At 36.5% G+C, this 20,360-nt stretch overlaps 1 protein-coding gene across 1 annotated transcript; it reads right to left on the minus strand.

Annotated features, from left to right (window-relative positions):
• Positions 1 to 1,728: 1,728 nt before the first annotated feature.
• TNFAIP6 (TNF alpha induced protein 6) lies at positions 1,729 to 17,821 on the minus strand. The gene is made up of 6 exons (XM_032410603.1): positions 17,570 to 17,821; positions 13,399 to 13,536; positions 11,203 to 11,364; positions 7,182 to 7,410; positions 5,382 to 5,422; positions 1,729 to 2,127 (listed from the first exon to the last, which is right to left on the minus strand). The coding sequence occupies exons 1-6, from the start codon at positions 17,661 to 17,663 to the stop codon at positions 1,958 to 1,960; spliced, it is 834 nt and encodes a 277-aa protein (XP_032266494.1). The 5' UTR covers positions 17,664 to 17,821; the 3' UTR covers positions 1,729 to 1,957.
• Positions 17,822 to 20,360: the final 2,539 nt, after the last annotated feature.

A 20,360-nucleotide genomic window follows, 5' to 3' on the forward strand; every position in this document is an offset into this window, starting at 1 on the left:
TTCTGTGGTGAGCATCTAATGATTCACCATCCTTTGAGAGCTTTCTATAAGTCAACCCACACCTCTGTGATAATCTCTTCAGTTTCCCCCTTTTGACTGTGTCATCTGTTTCCTGCCTCATTGACTCTGACTACTACCCAGACTCAGAAAAATGGCCCCAGCATCTCTCCTTTCTCTCAGTTCATTCCCATCAAGAAAGCCTTCTTTCAACCCAGTTCTCCTGACAGCTCCATTTCCTTGATAGCCAGACTCACTGTCTCCAGTGGTGTCCTCTACTTCACTCTACAGGACACTCCAGGGGGCCTTTGCCTCCACACCCCAAGATTGCTCCTTAAGGTCACCCACAATCTTCATGTTGCTAAACCCAGTGGTTATTCTTAGCACTCATCTTTGTAGTGCTTTTAAATCAGCATTTAACAGTTGATCACTCCTTCCTCCTTGATATGTTTTCTATTAGGCTTCTAGGACCCCAAGGGATATTCCTTCTAATTCATCCTTTGCTCCTTCTCAGTCTTCTCTGCTGATCTTCCTCTTCCAGGGCTCAATTCTTAGTCTTTTTTCTTTTTCTAAATCTATACTCATTCCATTAGTAATTTAATAAAGAAGTCTCTCTAATCTATTTCTAACGTGTAGTTCACTAATTTATCATGTTTAATTATTGACTCTCTCCTCACACCAGAACATAAACTCCCCAAGCCTGGGGATTTTTAATCATTTGGTTCTTGAGTGTTTCCTAAGTGTCCAGAACAGTGCCAGGCACAAACATTTTTGTTGAATTTAATTGGATAGTAACCATTACCCCTCATATAAAGGGTAACAACTGTGACTTTTTCCTTCTATGAAAGCAAAGCCATAAAATAATAAGAATAAAATATTAATGAATAAATACATCAAGTTGTAATGGGAATATTCATTCTAAATGTAAAGACAAGAGACTGAAGCAAGATCAGTAAATATGACAGTAAATAAAATTTAACCTTTAATAAAAATCTTAAAAATCATAAAAATCAAACTTCACATAAAATTAAATTGCAACATATATATGACAGACATGAAATTATATATCCGATATATACTGATTTCTTATAAATCAAAAGGATATGTAAGTAAAAAATGGGTGAAAGACATGAAAAAATAATTCACAAAAGAAATAAAACTGATCAAAAATATATAAACCATCAATCTCATTGTAAATTCAAACCATGATGATATGTCACTTTTGCCCATAAAAAGGAAAATTCTATTTTTCTAAAGCTGTACATTTATTTTATTATTTTTTTAGAGTAAACTCCACCCCCAACGTGGGGCTCAAACTCATGACCCCAAGATCAAGAGTTGCATGCTCTACTGACTGGGCTAGCCAGGGATCCTAACAAAATTCCATTTTAATTAATATCTGAGTCAGTAATTCTACTTCAAGGACCCTATCCCAAATAATTAGAGAGCTGTACAAATATGTATGTGCAAGGATATTTATTGCAGCAATATTTTTGAAAGCAACTTAAAATTCCCACAATAGAGACAAGCATAAATAAAGTATGGAACAATCATACCATGGAATATTTTACAGCTGTTCAAAATTATGTGTTTGCAGAATGCTCAATGATACGGGAAAATGCTTAAGCCATAAAGTTCGAAGTTAAAAAAAAACTAAGATATAAAACTGTACATGGAACAGGATTCCAAAATTTCAAATACAAAATACATATAGATACATATATACATATACCACAAATTGAAAAATAACTAAAAGAAAAATATATAAATGTTAATGCTTGTTATTTTTATGCAGTGGGATTATGAGAGATTTTATTTTCTCATTTAAAGTTTTCTGTATTTTCCAATTTTCCCCAGAGTATCAGGTATTGCCTTTCACATTTAGAAAATAAATAAATGCTATTAATAAGGGGTTCCAAAAGATACAAACGTAAACACTGAGTGTCCTTTTTTTTTTGTTTTATAAATGGCTAAATCTTCCAGCTAAGAAGTTTTTATTTCCAGTAGGAGTAGTACTCGTGTTTTTTCCTTGACTGGATTTGGATAGAGGATCCACTGCAACATACTTGATTTGGAAACCTCCTGCCGTTACTGAAGCATCACTTAGAAACTTCAAGGTCATGACATTTCCTGGGGAGGAGGGGGAACGCAAAAGAACAAAGATGTTACTCTGCTTTAATTTGTCTGGCAGTCCAAAGACTCATCATTCTTATAGGAGAATATAAAAAGTCATGAACCAGACTCCCAGAATTCAGAGTTGGATTCTCAAGCAGTGGAGTCTGTGTTTCCTTTGCCAAGTGTAGCAGGGTGAGAGACTTTCCTATTTTCTCCTCTGGCCCTTTAAGCTGTCCTACAGGAAATTTTTCTATTCTGTTTTAAAAGGTATTCTTTATAGAAGGAACAGCCACTGAATTCAGGAGAATGTCAGGCCGTTTAAACCAGCGAGATATGGATGAATTATTTATAAATGATGTCAGGGCGACAAGCTTTACATTGTAAGAAACAAAGCCACAACGCTAACTCCCTACTTTACACAGAGTACCTAAATACATTTTACCTGCATTTAAGACCAAAAATATGCTAAAAATAAGAAGGGAAAATCTATTATATAAAATAAAATATAGGAATATTTTTCTTTTTCACCAAGGAAAGGTCTTCTTCATCCACATCACAAATCCAGAATTCATTACAAAAAATCCCCACATATATCGAATGCTAATGTTTGCCAAGCACAGCTTTAGGTGCCTTTCATCTATTAACTCATTTATTCCCCACAACATTATGAGGTGGATATTGTAAATATTTATTTTACAGGTGAAATTGAGGCATAGAGAGCCTGAGTGGCCTGCCCAAGGCTACAATGCTAAATTAGTGGCAGAACCGGGTTTGAGCCCCAGGAGTCTGGCTCCAGAGTTCATGCTCTTATCCACTACACTTTTCTCAGACTTGGAAGAGTTGCCTAAATTAAAAACAAACAAACAAAAAACAACATTTTACAGATTACTCAAGTGGTTAATATACAAATTGTCACTGTAGGGCTAGTGCCAATTTGGCAGCGTCTATTGACATTTAAAATGAAATCACTTTTGACCCCAAAATTTCACTTCTAGGAATCTACTCTTTAAAAAAAAAAAAATAGCACCACAAAGTAGAGGTTTAAAAATATCCAGTGAAATGTTGAATAGTGCAAGAAAAGAAAATCAGAAATAATCATCTTTAGGATGTTAAATATTGGTACATGACAAATAATGGTACATCCATACAGGGACCTACTAGGCAGTCATTAAAACAAATTTGAATGATCTATATACTGTATGCTGACTTGGAAATATGTCCATGATATCTGTGTATATCATGTTTATATAATACAGGAAAACACCTGGAAGTCATCCAATGCCTTTCTTGGGTGAGCAGAGATGAGGAGAGTGGGTATATTCTTACTTTATATACTATTTATTAAAGTGGTCTAGTGTATGGGTAGTTTTTAGTTCATTCATTTTCTGGTCTTGTTTTTTAATGTAAATATCCTGGCTGAATAAGCACATATTTAAGAAGAAAACTAGATCAAAATGTTAACAGCATTATACTTGACTTGGTAGGATTATACTTCAAATGTATTTTAAATCTTTTTCTATTTCTTGGTATCAATTTCCTCCTCTTGCTGTTTTGCTAAATCTTTGGCTGTTTTGTTTAACTGTGTTCTCTTCTGTGTGTTGATTGTTTCTCTTTGAATAATAAACTGTGTGCGGTTTTGTTGTTTTTTTTTTTTTCAGTTTCTTGCAGTTGTGTTAGAAAAACACTAATTTGATTATGCTTGAAGTAAGTTTTTTCTGTTTTAGACAAAACAAGAAAAAATGTCAAGTTTCAGGCCTTGATTCTCCCTGTTTCTTTCTTTTCTTTCTTTTTTTTAAAAATAGGATTCTCATCCCCCAACTACCTCCTACGGATGGCTCCTGTCTTCTTTTAACTTTCTGTTAATGTAAAATATGTTCTCAGGAAAAGAATGAGATAAACAGGTTTTTTTTAAATGTCTTTTTTTTTTTTTAAAGGTTTTATTTATTTATTTGACAGAGAGAGAGAGATAGCGAGAGCAGGAACACAAGCAGGGGGAGTGGGAGAGGGAGAAGCAGGCTCCCCACTGAGCAGGGAGCCTGATGCGGGACTCGATCCCAGGACCCTGGGATCATGACCTGAGCTGAAGGCAGACGCTTAACGACTGAGCCACTCAGGCGCCCTGAGATAAACATTTTAGTAGGCTGCCCTTACTAGGGAGATTGTAACAGAGAATGAATGAATAACTTTTAAGCAATTAATCATTCAAGGATTGAATAAGAAGTTCTATATCTTGTAATATTGACGCATAAATGAGAATTTCATGAGAATTTCGTGCACTTCAAGGCTAGGGTGTGGGAGTAATTTAGCTAGTGGTATCTGAGCTTAAGGACCACTTAGAAATTACAATTCAGTGTATTTTGTTATTTTTAGTTGCAGAAACATTGTGATAATTTTATGACTTGGAGGAAAAATAGAGCAAGTAAGAATACCAACTACTAGTGCTGGGGATGGAAATAAAAATTAAAAAAGAAAAACACCTAAGAAAGTGAAGGTTCTTAGCCAGAAAATAGCGGTATGGGGCAATGGCAGTGATATTGCTTATGGAAATAAATATATATACGACTACAAACTCATTTCTTGAGGTACATTGCATGGTGCAAAGTCACAAAAGTAATTGGCAGGAGTTAAAAAGATTTGGAACACATCGCCAACGATAGCTAGCCTTTTGAGATTTACTATACATAATTAGCATATTAAAAGCTCTCTGACATCTTCCAATAAAGATACCTGTTTAACATTGTTTAAACCAATGTTTCCCAAATTCTCTTGACCTTAGTGTTCTTTTCTCATGCAACACCTATTAAAAATGTTTCATAGAACTGTTCTTCACAACACTCTGGAGAATGCTGTGTTTAGATAAAAATGCAGTTAAGTGTGATGTAAAATTTTTTCAGTGACAAGGTATTTTTAACAACTTTAATACTTCGGAAAATACTTTTCAATCCTTTATTGATGAAAAACTTTGTTTGTTTGTTTGTTTTTAACCACATTTTATGGAAGTCATAACCTAGGCAGTATTCAGGGATTTGCAGGTGCAAGACCATCTCAGACTGCATTCCTGCACCTGATAAGTCTACACATTTTTGGTGTAAGGAGATGGCGTAAGTCTTTAAGTATAAACACTGCATTTTACGAACTGGTAAGCTACATCTGTGCCAATGGTTCCCTCAACTTTAAAAAGGAAATAGTAATAACTACTGGGTTCTTCACTTTCAGTGACACTATGAGAAAACAAATCATAGTCCTACGTCTCAATTTAGAGCCATTACCTGTACTAACGATGTCTTCTGGAAGCTCATCCCCACAGTATCTGAAAGGGAATTTTTAAAAAAGAGAAGTCACACAAAAGACTATTACACAGCTATTGCAAGCAGCTCTGACCTGTAATTAAAGTGCTTTATTTTTCCTAAGTAATGGCTCGTTTTCCTATTATTTTATAAGTTTTTATTGTTTTTTTTAAACTTGAATTTGTAAGGGAGAAGAGGGATTAAAACAAAGTTTTTTGTGTCAAATAACCTCACAGTATAAATGAGATTCTTAAAAAAGAATATGTGGCATTTCTATTCTGTATACGTGCAAAACTATTTGTGTAGTAGACAATTTGAATCTATTTGGAAAAATTTTAAATTTGATTCTGATTAATCAGTTTTCTTCACGGTTAAAGAGGAATAGGTGTATGGCTGATGGTACTACTAATTTGAATTCTAGAGTAGACTGATCTAAATGTGGAAAATTATGTTGGACCTTACAAGAGGGATTGATTTTTATCTGAATTATGACTTGAAAGGAACTCCCTTGTACATTACATAAAAGGGAAGGATTTATCACATAATATAAATCCAATAAATAACAAATTAGTCTATTGAAAACCTTTTAAAAAACAGTATATTATTTTACCTAGGGCTGTAATTGATTTCTGAAACTAGGTTTAGAATGAAAATATCATCTTGACTCTCAAGGTAGGATGTCCATTCTTTCAACAAATACTTTGCTTTTAATTTCACCAACCCCGCTTCATCTCTTCTTCAGACTATGTTTTAAAACTATTTGTACTTTTTTTCTATAGCAGTAGTCCGTCAGCCAGAAAGCAAAATAAAACAAAGCAAAAACAATTTCCCTCCAAAAATTGTTGTTCATGTATGCAAGAAATGCCTTTCTTTCTCTTTGTGCTTAAGTTGCACATTTCAAAGTCACAACAAACTACTGAGTCTATCATTTTTAATTGTCCTCACTACCATTTTCTTTCATTAAATTACTGTTGTGGATGATAGAAAATTGATAACTGATAGTCTATTGATAATGGATAGTCTCAGATATGCGTTATTAAGTGGGGGGTTAAATAAATAAAACACATAATTAGATATGCTTTGATTTGTAATATTTTGTGAGACATTCAAAGTTTAAACTATATTGAAGATTCAGGATGGCAACACAGATCTGTTGCGTCCCAGCATGTTGAAAACCCAAGGGAGAAATATTGAGGAAAGGAGCACTTGTTTTTTATGGTAATGAAAGCTATTTTAAAGAAGATATCCATTGTACATTTAGGTAAATTTTATGAGAGAAGGGGCTATACTTTGCTTAATTCTTACATTCATAATGCTTAGCACAATACTTTGTACACAGAAGAAAGACAGTAATTACTGAATTTATAATTCTTTTTAGGAGGTTGATAGAAATTAGAATACCTAAAAATCCCCAACAGATTTCTCAATTCACATGTGTCTTTTTCCTCCTATTGTTAGTTAAATACTGAGGTCTTTTTATTTTTTTTATTTGTTTGAAAAGTTTTATTTAAGTAATTTCTATACCCCACATGGGGCTTGAACTCACGACCCTGAGATCAAGAGTCACACGCTCTTCTGACTGAGCCATACAGGCACCCTGAAGTCTTTTTAAATAGACTATTTAATTCTTACAACTTAACAGTAATCAAAAGGCAGCTGTCACTATTTTAATTATAAGAACATGCAGCAGCTTCACATACTAAGAAAAATCTTTGCTAAAAACAGATATGGTGTTGCAGGGGAGTAGAAATACTAGAAAATCAATAATGGGGAAACACGTACCTTCCCACAAAACCATGGACATCATCGTAACTGTCATATATTTCAACATAGTCAGCCAAGCAAGCTGGGTCATCTTCAAGGTCAAAGTCCAAAAAGCTCAGCTGAATACGTTGACCATACTTGAGTCTAATGTGCCAGTAACAGATCTGGTTATCTTCGTACTCATTTGGGAAGCCTGGAGATTTAAAAATTCGCTTTGGATCTGTAAAGACACCACCACACTCCTTTGCTGAAATGGATAAAACAAAAAAAGAAAAGAAAGAAAGCATTAGAAAAAATATCCCTATTTTAAACTGATATGTACTTCTTAGTGCCTATTTATTACTTTTAATGAAATATTGAATATATATACTTACAGCTAAAGAATAAATGAATATTTTCATTATTCGTTGCTAAATTCTTTCAAATGAATATAGACTGAATTTTTAAAAAAATAAAATAACAAGAAAAAAATAGCAACTTAATAATTGTGCTCTTGTTCACTTTTTTTGCTTTTTATCTTTTCAGCTTAGAATGCACAAGCCTCAGGGCACCTGGCTGGCTCAGTCAGTGGAGCATGCGACTCTTGATCTCGGGGTTATGGGTTCAAGCCCCATGTTGGGTGTAGAGATTACTTAAAAATAATTTTTTTTTTTAAAAAAAAGAATGTACAAGTCTCATGTGTATATGTTCATGTATTTTGATGAATATGTGTACCCCTGTTACCAACAGCCCAATCAAGATGGCTGGGATTTTGTCCTGTGGTGTCAACACTGTGTCCTCAGGGACTTGGACATTTAGAATAATGAGTCCAATAAATTCTGTTTGGAAAATCATTATAGAATTTCAGGATCACAAGGGACCTTGAAGGTCACTCTAATCCAGTTAAAAGGAATAATTTATAATCATTCTATACTCCTTTCACTGGTTTTAAACTAACACCTCAATCCTAGTATTTGAGGATTTGATGGAGACATTCATGTTTTTCAAGTCATTTATCATTTTATAGATTTCTGCCATGCCTTATAACCTGGTATGAGAACAAACAATCAAACAGCCTCTGCCAGAACCAGTGATTTTATAGTGTGACCTGGAGGGAAAAGTATGGAAAACCCCTGGTTAATTTTAGTTTCAGATCAAGTAAGTGTCTACAGTCTAGAAACTCAAAAATAATGTGAATGGTGCTGGTGGTGACTGTGGGTAGCATTCGAAAACATTTTTCATTGAATCAGTCAGAGGCTTTTTCCAAGAATATTATCCTTTAAAAGAGCTATTTAAAAAAATTGTGTTAGGGGCGCCTGGGTGGCTCAGTCGTTAAGCGTCTGCCTTCGGCTCAGGTCATGATCCCAGAGTCCTGGGATCGAGCCCCGCATCGGGCTCCCTGCTCTGCGGGAAGCCTGCTTCTCCCTCTCCCACTCCCCCTGCTTGTGTTCCCTCTCTCGCTGTGTCTCTCTGTGTCAAATAAATGAATAAAATCTTTAAAAAAAAAAAAAAAATTGTGTTAGAATCCTAATGCCATAGAAGGTAAGGAAGCTTATCTCCCTCAGGGCCGAAGAGGATCTTAGAATTTCTGACAGGGGAGTGACAGAAGAAGGTCAGGGATCTAGTCTGAGCTCTGTGACCACTCTATACTTCAGTTTTTTCATTGGTAAAGTAAAAATAATCATGCCTCTCCCATTACCTACCTCACAGCTTTATTCTAAGGATAGTAACATGGAAGAGAACATCAGGGTGTTATGCAAAATGTAAGCTGTTCTTATTGCCTTGTTAAATATTATATGATACATAGTTTATACGTGTACATAAGCATGTTCAGTGCCAGTTTTTGGAGTGATTTGCTCTGTCCCATATACTCCTATCTTTGTTGTCTATTCCATTAGATTAGGAAACAATACAAATATTGAACAATTTGTCTGTTTAGCTATTCAGCTCTATATTTTATTAATTGATAGTCATTGGTTTATCTTTTTGATACCATTATGATTTTTTCATTCCAATTAGTTTTCATTGAACTGTTCCTCTCCCAGTGCTAGTTCAGGCGGCCCCCAGTCCCCTTCAGGTTCACCACGTCCTAAAAAATCAGCATGTCACTGAATCCAAAAGTAAGCTGAGACCTGAGTAAGAACAAGTCTCCCAGGATTCTGTACAAATAGTCCCAGAGTAAAAAGCCTCTATGAGAAACAAAAGCAATTTATAAAAATTTGTAAGTTAAGGTGGCGTCCTTATAAAAGGGCAAGGAAATACTGTAAGAACCTTTCCATTAGCACTTCTTTCTCTCCCCTAGATCTTGACCTTTGGAAATGATTGAATAGATGCTCAGAGATCCTAAAGCTTATCAAGCAAAGGAAGAATCAGAGAATATACTTGGAAATAAAAGTGACTCTTGAGAGTAAAAAGAAAGTTGCTTGTGTAAATATACTGACGAAAAAGGAAGAGGAAGAGGGAGGAAAAGAAGATATATGAACTATTAACAATAACTAGATATAGAACTAAATAAACATAGGTTTAATGTATGTCAAAGTGGTTTGAAAATTATAGCCCTATATAAATGCACTATACATATTTATTAATATTTTGTCTTAAGTGGGAATAGATGATGGCTCTAGGCAAAATTCTTTTCTACTTAGAATACACATTATTTTGAGATAAAGGTTAGTTACAAACATGAGAAACATTCTCCAATGGTTAATATCATTGAATAATAAATTCTATAGTAATATGCTAGAACTTGACTATAACTCACTGTAACTTCTCCCTAGGGGCTTTCTTTCTTTTTTTTTTTTTTTTTAAGATTTTATTTATTTGACAGAGAGAGCATAAGCAGAGGGAGAGAGAGGGAGAAGCAGGCTTCCTGCTGAGCAAGGAGCCCGATGTGGGACTCAATCCCAGGACCCTGGGATCATGACCCAGGCCAAAGGCAGCCGCTTAACTGACTGAGCCACCCAGGCATCCCTCTATAGGGACTTTCTTATAAGGCAGATTGAAACAGGACAACACCTGAAGATGTTTGTGATCATAAATGGGAGACAGACTTGGTAACACATTATAATTCTTTGTAGTATCATCCTGGGGGAAATGCATCCAAAAAGAACAATCTATTTTTTCCTCCAAGAACATGAACAAAGAATAGCTCCTTATAGTCATTATGTTGAATTAATTGTCTCTTTAAAATTTTTCTAGCTACAATCAACCATGGGAAAATATGAATAAAAATATACTATATAATAATAACTAGTATATCCAGTATATAATTGTGAAAACAAACCATAGAGTGAGAATTGCTTAGTTTGGAAGTTTAAGAATTTATGCACAGGGGCGCCTGAGTGGCTCAGTCGGTTGGGCGTCCGCCTTCGGCTCGGGTCGTGGTCCCGGGGTCCTGGGATCAAGCCCCGCGTTGGGCTCCCTGCTCTGTGGGAAGCCTGCTTCTCCCTCTCCCGCTTCCCCGCTTGTGTTCCCTCTCTCTCTGTGTCTCTCTGTTGAATGAATAAATAAAATCTTAAAAAAAAAAAAAAAAGAATTTATGCACAAAAAGAAATTAAGGGAAGAGTTTATTTTGTCTCTTTTTTCCTCCATTCTATCAAAGGGGTAATTTTGAACAGTTAACATTTGGTAATATCACTTTGTTGTTTTAGCTAATTAACCGTGACAAATTTATAAACTGCTTTTTTTTTTTTTCCCCTTTGTGGTCGGGAATAGAAAAAGACGTGGCATAGAAAAGACCTGAATCTGAGATCCTACCTTCCTGCTAATTATTGGATGTCTGATTTCGGTAAGTTATTTAAGCTCTTAGACCTTCAATTTCCTGATTTCTAAAACAGGTATACCAACAGCTCCTTGCAGAGTTGTTGTGAATACTGACTGTGGAAGAGGAGCAGCAGGGCGGGGTCTGGCCCAGCGTAATCACTCCGTGTGTCGTTGTTGTTATGAACAATCATCATCACCAAGTTGATTTATCTCTGGGAGAAGGAGCCATTTATATCTAATAACCTCTTGGTAACATGTAACTGTTTTGGCAAAGATAAAATTACTATTTGTAACAAACCATGCGGGTTGTAGCAATAGGCATCCCATCTTTCACTCCTATTAAGACGGACTCCATAATCAATAATACCAGTTTTTCCAAATCCACAGTTGGGCCCTGGTTTCACAATGGGGTATCCAACTCTGCCCTTGGCCATCCACCCAGCAGCACAGACATGAAATCCTGCAAGAGAAGGAAAGGATTATGGGCTAACTGGTAAACCCCCTCAGCTGAGTGAGGGTCATCTTAACAAAAGCAGCCCCTTCTCAGCTGCACAAAGCCAGGTATGTAAAAGGAGGGAAAACTGTTTTCTTTCTTTTCTTTTGATTTTGTTGAAAAACCCTTTTCTTAAAAAAGAAAATAAAGTTTGAATACATATAAAATGTAACATCTGACTTTTACTAGAAAATGACGTCTTACTTGAAAAAAAAAAGAGGCAGGTGGACTGGAAATCATAATACCATGGATATGAAAACAATCCAAGTTCAGAGCTGGCTTCTTTTCACCATTGACCTATCTATTGCCATGAAATAATTTCTGAAATTACCATCGATCCTGGAAAGCAATTTTTTTTCAAATGATAATTTTTTAAAAGATTTTTATTTATTTATTTGTCAGAGAGAGAGAGAGAGCACAAACAGGGGGAGCAGCAGAGGGAGAGGGAGAAGCAGGCTTCCCGCGGAGCAGGGAGCCCGATGTGGGACTCGATCCCAGGACCCTGGGATCATGACCTGAGCCGAAGGTGGACGCTTAACAATTGAGCCACCCAGGTGTGCCTCAAATGATAATTTAATTAGTTTCTATTTCAGGATCAATTAAAATTTGCTAATATTTTTAAAAATTTGAATAAGGATACATGTGCTCATAAATTTTGAACAAAGCCTCAGCCCTGTTTTCCTTGCCCAGCTTCAGAGGCTGTTTAAATATTTGCCACTGCCATCCAAGAGTGGTTTTACTGGAGGTCCAGGACAGCCAGTAATGGCCCCGGCCTTTGTAGCCATTGTTCTAGTTACTGCGTTCCAGTTACACACAGCCCTGTGGGTCTAGACTGAGCAATGTGCTGGGGAGACTTTGGGGATTTTTAGAGAACAGTTTTATTTTTATCCTGAGTAATATATAATAATAGCATATATTATATATGCTATATTTTATATTTTATATATATAGCATATATTATATATGCTATATATATATTATATAAGCTATATATAGCTTATATATATGTATATAATAGCATAAGGTTTGCCAGGTATTTTTTTTTAATCAGCAAAGGGGTTTCTTCAATGGAGAAGAGAGTTCTGAATGGGGGTGGCCTTTTGGATTCTCCTATATATCCACCTGTAAAACCACCAGGAGAGATGGTCATGGTGCATTTTTATTTTATTTTTTTTTAAGAAAGAACTAGCACTAGTTAATCACTGTGTTTGCACCAGGTCTCCTGACATCATCTTCTCAGTTTCTTCTTCCTGCCATCTTATAACCTGCTTATCTTCCTTGTGATCCTAAAGTACAAATGCATTCTCCCACTGAACTTAAAGACATTGGGAAAAAAAGGGGCATCTGGGTGGCACAGTGGGTTAAGTGTCTGACTCTTGGCTTTGGTTGGGTTTGTGATCTCAGGGTTGTGAGATGGAGACCTGCCTGGGGCTCCGTGCCCAGTGTGGAGTCTGCTTGGGACACTCTCTCTCCGTCTCCCTTTACCCCTCCCTCACCTCCCCCGCATGGGGGCATGCTTGCTAGCTCTCTCTCTCAAATAAATAAATCTTTAAAAAAATATTTTGAAAAAAAAAGCCACTAAATTCAGTATTTCTTCTACCAAGCAAATTTCTTTGTAAAACTCAACATAGTAACATTTAACAGCTGAGGAAACCCATATTCAGAAGTTAAGATAGAACAGTATTAAAAATGAATAGAAATGGCATTAAAATTAATGAGGAATTAAAATGATGTTGAGATAATGATATCTTTGTTTTTTGACTTCTATTATATTAGCTCACAATGGGTTGTGACCCCAAATAAGTTGCTAGCACTAAGAACTTTCCACTGGCTCTAGGCAGAGAAGATGGGAGAAGCCAGAGAGCAGAGATGTCATAGGGGCTTAGAGAACCATTGGAAGGACTGGAGAGAGAAATCTTATGAAGGGGTTACAGAAAAGAAGGGATTTTTTTTTTCCCACCAAAGGTGAAAAAGAAGGAAAATCACTGTCAAATTAGTTACCAATTTTTCTGGCTGCCTCTAGTTGCTTGTAGGTGGCGAGTTGGCCGCCTTCATATTCGCACACTGCCTTGGCTTCTGCGTAGGTGAGCTTGTATTTGCCAGACCGAGCTTCTCTGTGGTACACACCTGCTGCTTGTTCTGTGAATTCACAAAATGTTGTAAATATGCTATGATCCATTCTTGTGGAACAAGGGAAATTTTGTGGCTTCATCTAAAAGATTGCGTCAGCTATTGTTCCTGCCAAAGAGTTTCCTGGGTCAGTGGCCTCGGGTGGCTAAGTTTTCATTGTTAGAAAGCTTTGAAAAAAAATATGAATGAGGGGAATTTTAGGGGAATTTGGGGACATAGCAGAAACTTGAGGCTAAATTATGTTTCTGAACTGATGGCCTGAATGAAAGCTGTAAGACAACATTGTATTTCTAAACTATCAAAAGGTGACAAAGTTTTGACTTTTTTGGGCTTTGTTTTAAATCAAATAAAAACTTGGAAAAGTAAACAATAGGGGGGAAAAGGAGGTGAAGGCAAAAGAAACCAATGAAAATTGATCCATTATGTAGGCTCAAAATGATGGAGGAAAATGATCCAAAATATCCATTTGAGGGAAATGACTAATGCAATATAATGGAGAATTTAGTAAACAAATCAAAAACTGAGGAAAGGTTTAAAGAATCCAAAGCAAATAAAACTGCGTTAAGGAAAAAAAAAAAGATTCAAACACAGCGGAGAAAAAATTGGGCACACCGAGCTACCAGTTGCTAAATTCTTTATCTGGTTTGTCTTTTTTAGTTCACATGTTGTTCCCAACATATTTTAGGAAGTAAGTCATAAATGAGTTGTCTTCCAGTAGATCACTGTTTAAATTGTTTTGAGTTTGGAGTGCATTTTGCCATAGAGACAATGTGAAAATTTTTCCAGGACGATAATCATAACATTAACTCTCATCGTTCTGTGTAGACTATCAGATTATGGTTAAGTCTTTGTACCCTGACCTGTACAATCAGGCACCATTAAGATCATTTCCGATGAGAACACATATTCCTTGGCATGCAGCAAGACATGAATCCAGTAGTAGTAGAAATGTCATTGCTCGCTCTCCTCCCCAAGCTAAAGTTGACACTCCCACAGTTCAATAGGAGATGCTGCTTGGCACCTTCCCTGTTTCTCTGGACTGCAAGGGATCCTGTTCTTACATGTTATATGGTAAATTCCCATCACTTATGCACTGAAGACCTTAGTCAATCTGATGCTCATAGGTCAGAGAACACAAGGAACATCAAAGTTATCTTCCTTAATACAGGAAGTTATCTTCCTGTTTGAAAGTCACCTACTGCTCAAGTGTTCTTCATATTGGTAAAGCCTCATTAACTAAACTTTCGCTAGTTTCCAATTTGGTTATTTTGAGAATATACCATGAGGTTTGCTAAGTACTGTGGATCAAGTCCTCTTCTCAGGCAACTTGGACACTAGTGGGCAATGGAAGTACCTTTATTTTGAAGTATAAGAGTACTAAGGCTTTTAGTAGAGAAGGGAGACATGTTGAACTTACTTATGTACCATATTAGAGATTATCAAAAATGTTAAAAGTGTATCTATTCCCTGAGAATATGGACTATAAGATCTTTATTAGTAGGAATTATTTTAATGTCTGCAAATGTTTCTCAAACTAAGATTTCCTTGTCTTTTACTCCCTAATCAAAATAAGACATTCATAGGGAAAAAATTAATTAACAGAGAGGTTTTTGAAAAATAATTTTAAGTTTTCTCCCCAGTAATTTTTCTTAGATTTTTGGTACTAGAACTCATCTAGTAATAAGATAGTAACTTACGTGATAGAAAAGTATATGCTATCATTTTAAATTCATTAAATAATACTAATATTCTACATTTTTCCTGAAAGAGTGACAAACTTCCTATTATTTTGCCTTATGAGCAGTTGAGAACTCTGGTACGTATTTGACAATTGTAAGCACACATTTATTTGAAAGTATTCCTCAATTCAGAATTTTAAACTACCAAGATGATCCTTTGTACAATGAGTCCTAATTTTAAAAGTTTTACCTTTCAGAAGGAATAATAATTTATTCATTTTTAGAGTCCCTAGTCATTCATTAAAACTGAGTATTTAACCACTACTTTTTTTTCTGTTAGCATAGGACAACAGTAGCATGTTGGCTCTAGTTTCTCCTCCTGGTTCTTCACTGGACGAGTTGTGTAACCTTGTACAAATTACTGCCTACACCTCGGTGTCTTCTTCTATCAAATGGGAATAATGATAGCTATTTTGGGAATAAATAAATCATTAAAACCCACAAGCATAACTTCTGAATCCTAGTAGGAGCTCGTGATAATGTTACTTGTCCTTCTTCTTTTTTAGATTCAGTACAATGGCTGAAAAAAATTGCTTATCTGTGCAGTTTTGATTTTCACCATCTATGTAAATTAGTTGAAGTGCCTTGTCCTTGTTATTAAAAAAAAATTACGATTTAAGGAATAGTAATTACTATTTAAGGAACTGGCAGATACCGGAGTTAAAAATGAACCTTAGCAGTCCCCTACTTTGACCTTCTCGTTTTACTAGGGAGCTGAGACGGAGTTTGAAGTGCCTTGTTCGTGCTAGTTGTTAGCATATTCCTGCCTTCCTATCCAATTCTCTTCCTTCTCTAAATAGTTTTTAATACCATATTGACCTAACCAACTGTAAACAATTTGTGTTAGGCTGACTGGTCAATAATTTGTCTGAGATTGAAGCAATTTGCAATTACCCTGAGCCTCAGATTTGCAGCCTACTATTAACATTTGGGTGTGCTCCTCTCTACCTCTAGGACAGAACTTCTATTGTCCATGTTCAATTTTTGTAATATACAGCATCACTTTAAAAAAAAAAAAAAAACAGCACCAAAATGCTTGATCATTAGAGAGTTTGACAGCGTTTCAAGGTTTATGCATGCGGATTTAACTCATACTAGCTTTATGGCAGTTTTTTCCATTTCTAACAAATGTGTGTATATTTCCTAAGATTGGTAATGTGCAAGGAAAATAAACAAAGAGACTTGTTCACTCCTCGAAAAAGTCCCAGACCCCATCTTGGCCAAATGGATCGCACTGTTCAGCATGAAACTAGTTCACTGGCTCAAGCTGAAGAAAGAGGGGGCAAGGCGGTGCATTGCAAATCGAGCTTTTTAATGAAATCCGCATGGCTGCAGTTATTACCAGAGAGAAACATGCTGAAAGGGAAAATATTCCACAACCATGTGCTGCTTAGCAAGCATTAGAACAAGATCTAGGTTAATTTTGCTTTCTCTGTATTTCTTTATTTTATACAAGAATTTGTCAATTTTCTTCTCGAGTAATTCAAAATTTTTTCACTATCAAACACAGTAATGAACATAAAGCAACATTAATTTGTGTCACGAGAAAGTGTTGTTTAGAGTACTATACAGGGTATTTTGGGTTTTCCCTATTTGGCCTTTTTTGGTCTATTGTTTATAGTCACGTTAGGCGCATGTCATTCCTTACATTTAACAAAACAAAACAACAAAAGAAACTTTCCTGGTCTAACAAAAGGGGTAGAAAAGTATTTATATGGATAGGTCAAACAAAAGGAATCAAAGAGGTGAGACTCCATTCAGAAATACAAGCCTTTTTCATTTGTTTTGTATTACAAGCTGGCTTTGCATCAAGCTAGTCAAAAGATGTTTGGAAAAAGCAAGATATACATTACAGGTCAGAGTACACAGGCAAATGATTATAAAGTCATTGTATATTCCAATTTTACCTGTTACATTTCTGTTATAATTACCTGCTATGAAATCTGAATGCAAATGCATTGAAGTAAAAACAAAATATGGTGTTTTTATTTTGCTAAACTTTCTCTACTATATACCATCACATCTGCTTTGAAAAATATTTTCTCATATGGAATATAGATATTAACTTCTATTTTCTACTGAATAGTTCACTTTCTTAAAAAAAACTATTTTTTTAATTTTAGAAGGCAAGAACAGTTTTTTTTAAAAAAGGCACGTGCATTCTAAAAGCTGTTTTTCCTCAGCATTTTCTTTGAAAACATCAGTCTTGAACAGAACAAAAAAGTTTCCTGCTTCAATTCACTTCTCCACGAATTCAAAGAAGTAACGTCCCCAAGAAGAAGCTCATGAGTGAAGTTTCTTACCGAGCCATATGGAGTTATGAAAAATTCCATTCTTGAATCCCCATCCGTGAGCCTCTTCCCACAGCAGGACAAATAAGTAAGCTAAGATGATCATATCTCAGTTGTAGAGAAGTAATAGCCTGTTAGGGGCTGTCCAGGATAAGTTCTCAGAGCAGAGGCTGAAATGTGACTGAAACATCTGGTTTCCACATCTTTTAAATGGTTTTTTTGGACTGTGAGGTCAGCAAGTCCTCTCCAATGGCGTTTTTCACTGTAGTGTTACACAATTAACTCAGTGTCTGAAGCAAATCCTCTGACTCATTTGCATTGGCAACCCAAACTAAGGATATAGAATGATCATCTACATTTTAAAATTCATCCACTCAGAAAGTGGTTCACTAATTCTGTCTGTCACAGACATTTTTCTATTAGAAGTTTGTGTAACTTGGTGTAGATTCAGCAGTGATTAAAACAAAAACAAAAAACTTCAGTAGGGATTTTAAGAGAAACCCTGAATGTCTTATTTGCAGTAAGTCAATTCTGGAGTGTGGGGTTTAGGCTTAAACACTAATGTTGGACTTGATGCTGGTAACGTTACTGTAATTTTCCCTAAACATTGCCAAGCTTGTATAGAAAATTTAAAACAAAGGTGTGCATAGTTTGGCACACTCTAAACTGTCTGCAGTGACGTGGGATGTCTTTGCCTTCTGTCTGTCTTTGTCCTGGGTGGATCTGCTGCAGTCCTTGGCTTATTGTGGTCAGCAGGTAAATACATCAACTTCCAGAAAAATAGCTCCATTTCAGAGCTTTAGGACATTCCAGCAACTTTGGGGTACCTTATTATATTAACACAAATTTCCCCACATGACAAATCCTTGAAGTTGGGGGAGAAAGATGGGTGGGTAGATAGTCAGAGTTAATAAGAATATGGCCGTAGCTTCCCCAAACCACTCTAACTTTGAGGATGATCAAAATAAAAAGTAATCATTGTTAGTAGTAAAATCACCATGCCTTAAAATAGCCCACGCTTTCCACTCCTTTTGTGTAGGGTCTGTGGGTCTAGTGATAGCCCCCCCTGCTCAATGCTAGTGGCATCTCCTGTTGATTGACAGTCATTTGGGGGCAACGTTTGCCTCTCTTTCTTTACGTCATTCTTTGCCGTTTAGTTTTTCTACTCTTGCTGCCAAATTGCTTTCCATTTGCCCTCATATTTATTTTTCTCATGCTTTCTTAGTCCCGCCAGTGATATTGGAATCCTTTGAAAACGCCAACTTTCTGGACTCGCCCGGTCTGAAGTTAGCCTAGAATCCCCCGAGGCATCTTTGCGCTGAACATTGAAGGCTTGCTCTCATCTTTCCTGGAAAGAGCAGTTGTGGGGATGTAGTCTGAGGGTACAAAATTCACTAGATGCTCACTGAGGTATGTATAAAATTATTAGGGTTCAGAATCTCTATTTTGGCCCCCCAGCAAATGAGAAATAAGGGAATTGTATCCCAACTCACGGATAGGGTTAGAGAGTATCGATTTGGTGCAAAAGAGATATAGTCTAGACCACGTGGTCTGACTGTGAAGAACACAGGCGTGGTCAGAGAGAAACAGGGTGAATAGATAGTTGGAAGGAGCAAGCCATGGTATTGCTCTGGAAAGTAGAATTATATGAGTATTTTAAGTTTGTGGCTTAGGAAGTAAATATAACTGAACTTGAGCAAGGCTGCAGCAAAACCATCGCGGCTTCCCCATTCTTTGCCTGGTCACATTTCTCTGACTGTGCCTTCTGCATTTCTTTGAAGTACCCAATTTCCCCTGGCTCTCATTTATCAAAAATTACTCTGAGGAAAGGGTTGGAAATTAATCTTTACTTAGGTCAAATAACTAACAACAAATACCCATCTTTGTTTATTTGCATTTTAATGAAGCTCCAAGTATAGGAAGGTATGAATGTTTGTTTTGTTTTAACATAAACATTTATTTATTATTATTATTTTTTTAAAGATTTTATTTATTTATTTGATGGAGAGAGAGACAGCGAGAGAGGGAACACAAGCAGGGGGAGTGGGAGAGGGAGAAGCAGGCTTCCCACTGAGCAGGGAGCCCGATGCGGGTCTCAATCCCAGGACCCCAGGATCACGACCCGAGCCGAAGGCAGACGCCCAACTGACTGAGCCACCCAGGCGTCCCAATTAACGTGAACACTTAATGATTGCTTTGATAGATTAGCCCAATCCAGGTAGAGGACTTCTTTTGTTCTCTCCCAACTCCCCAAAGTACAAATATTTCCCCTTACGTCTGTACAATATTTGGAAACCCTGTCCTCCCTTTCATCAAGCAAAGAGAAAACAGTGCCTAATAGATGTGGTCTCTGGTTTTGAGGGGGTGTTCATTTCTATTGTGGGAGAAAAGAGGAAGGTGAGGTTTTTATATGGAAAAATGCAGTGGGTATGGGTGGGAATCAAGGGGAGGACAAGTGGGAGGAGAGTGGCAAAGGGAGTGTGGTCTATGAACTTACCTTGGAAGTTGCCTAAGATAAGTAGGTACCCCCTGCCCGACTCTCAGTGCACACTATCCAGGGTGTGTCTGGGGAGCAGACAGAAGATACACTTCTAAAAGTTCCTTTCAAGGGCTCAGCAGACTGCCAGTCACATGCTCTACCTTCTTAGTTGAATGCCGTGCCACACCTGCCGGCCCCCAGTCTCTTGATCTGCCCATCCCAGGGTATACAGTGGCTCCTTTTGCACCTGTCAGTTATTGGCTGAAAACCCAGCAACACTTTCCTTTCCTTTCCTTTCCTTTCCTTTCCTTTCCTTTCTTTTCC

The sequence above is a fragment of the Phoca vitulina genome, unplaced genomic scaffold (assembly GCF_004348235.1).
Source record: "Phoca vitulina isolate PV1807 unplaced genomic scaffold, GSC_HSeal_1.0 scaffold1, whole genome shotgun sequence".
Taxonomy (NCBI): domain Eukaryota; kingdom Metazoa; phylum Chordata; class Mammalia; order Carnivora; family Phocidae; genus Phoca; species Phoca vitulina.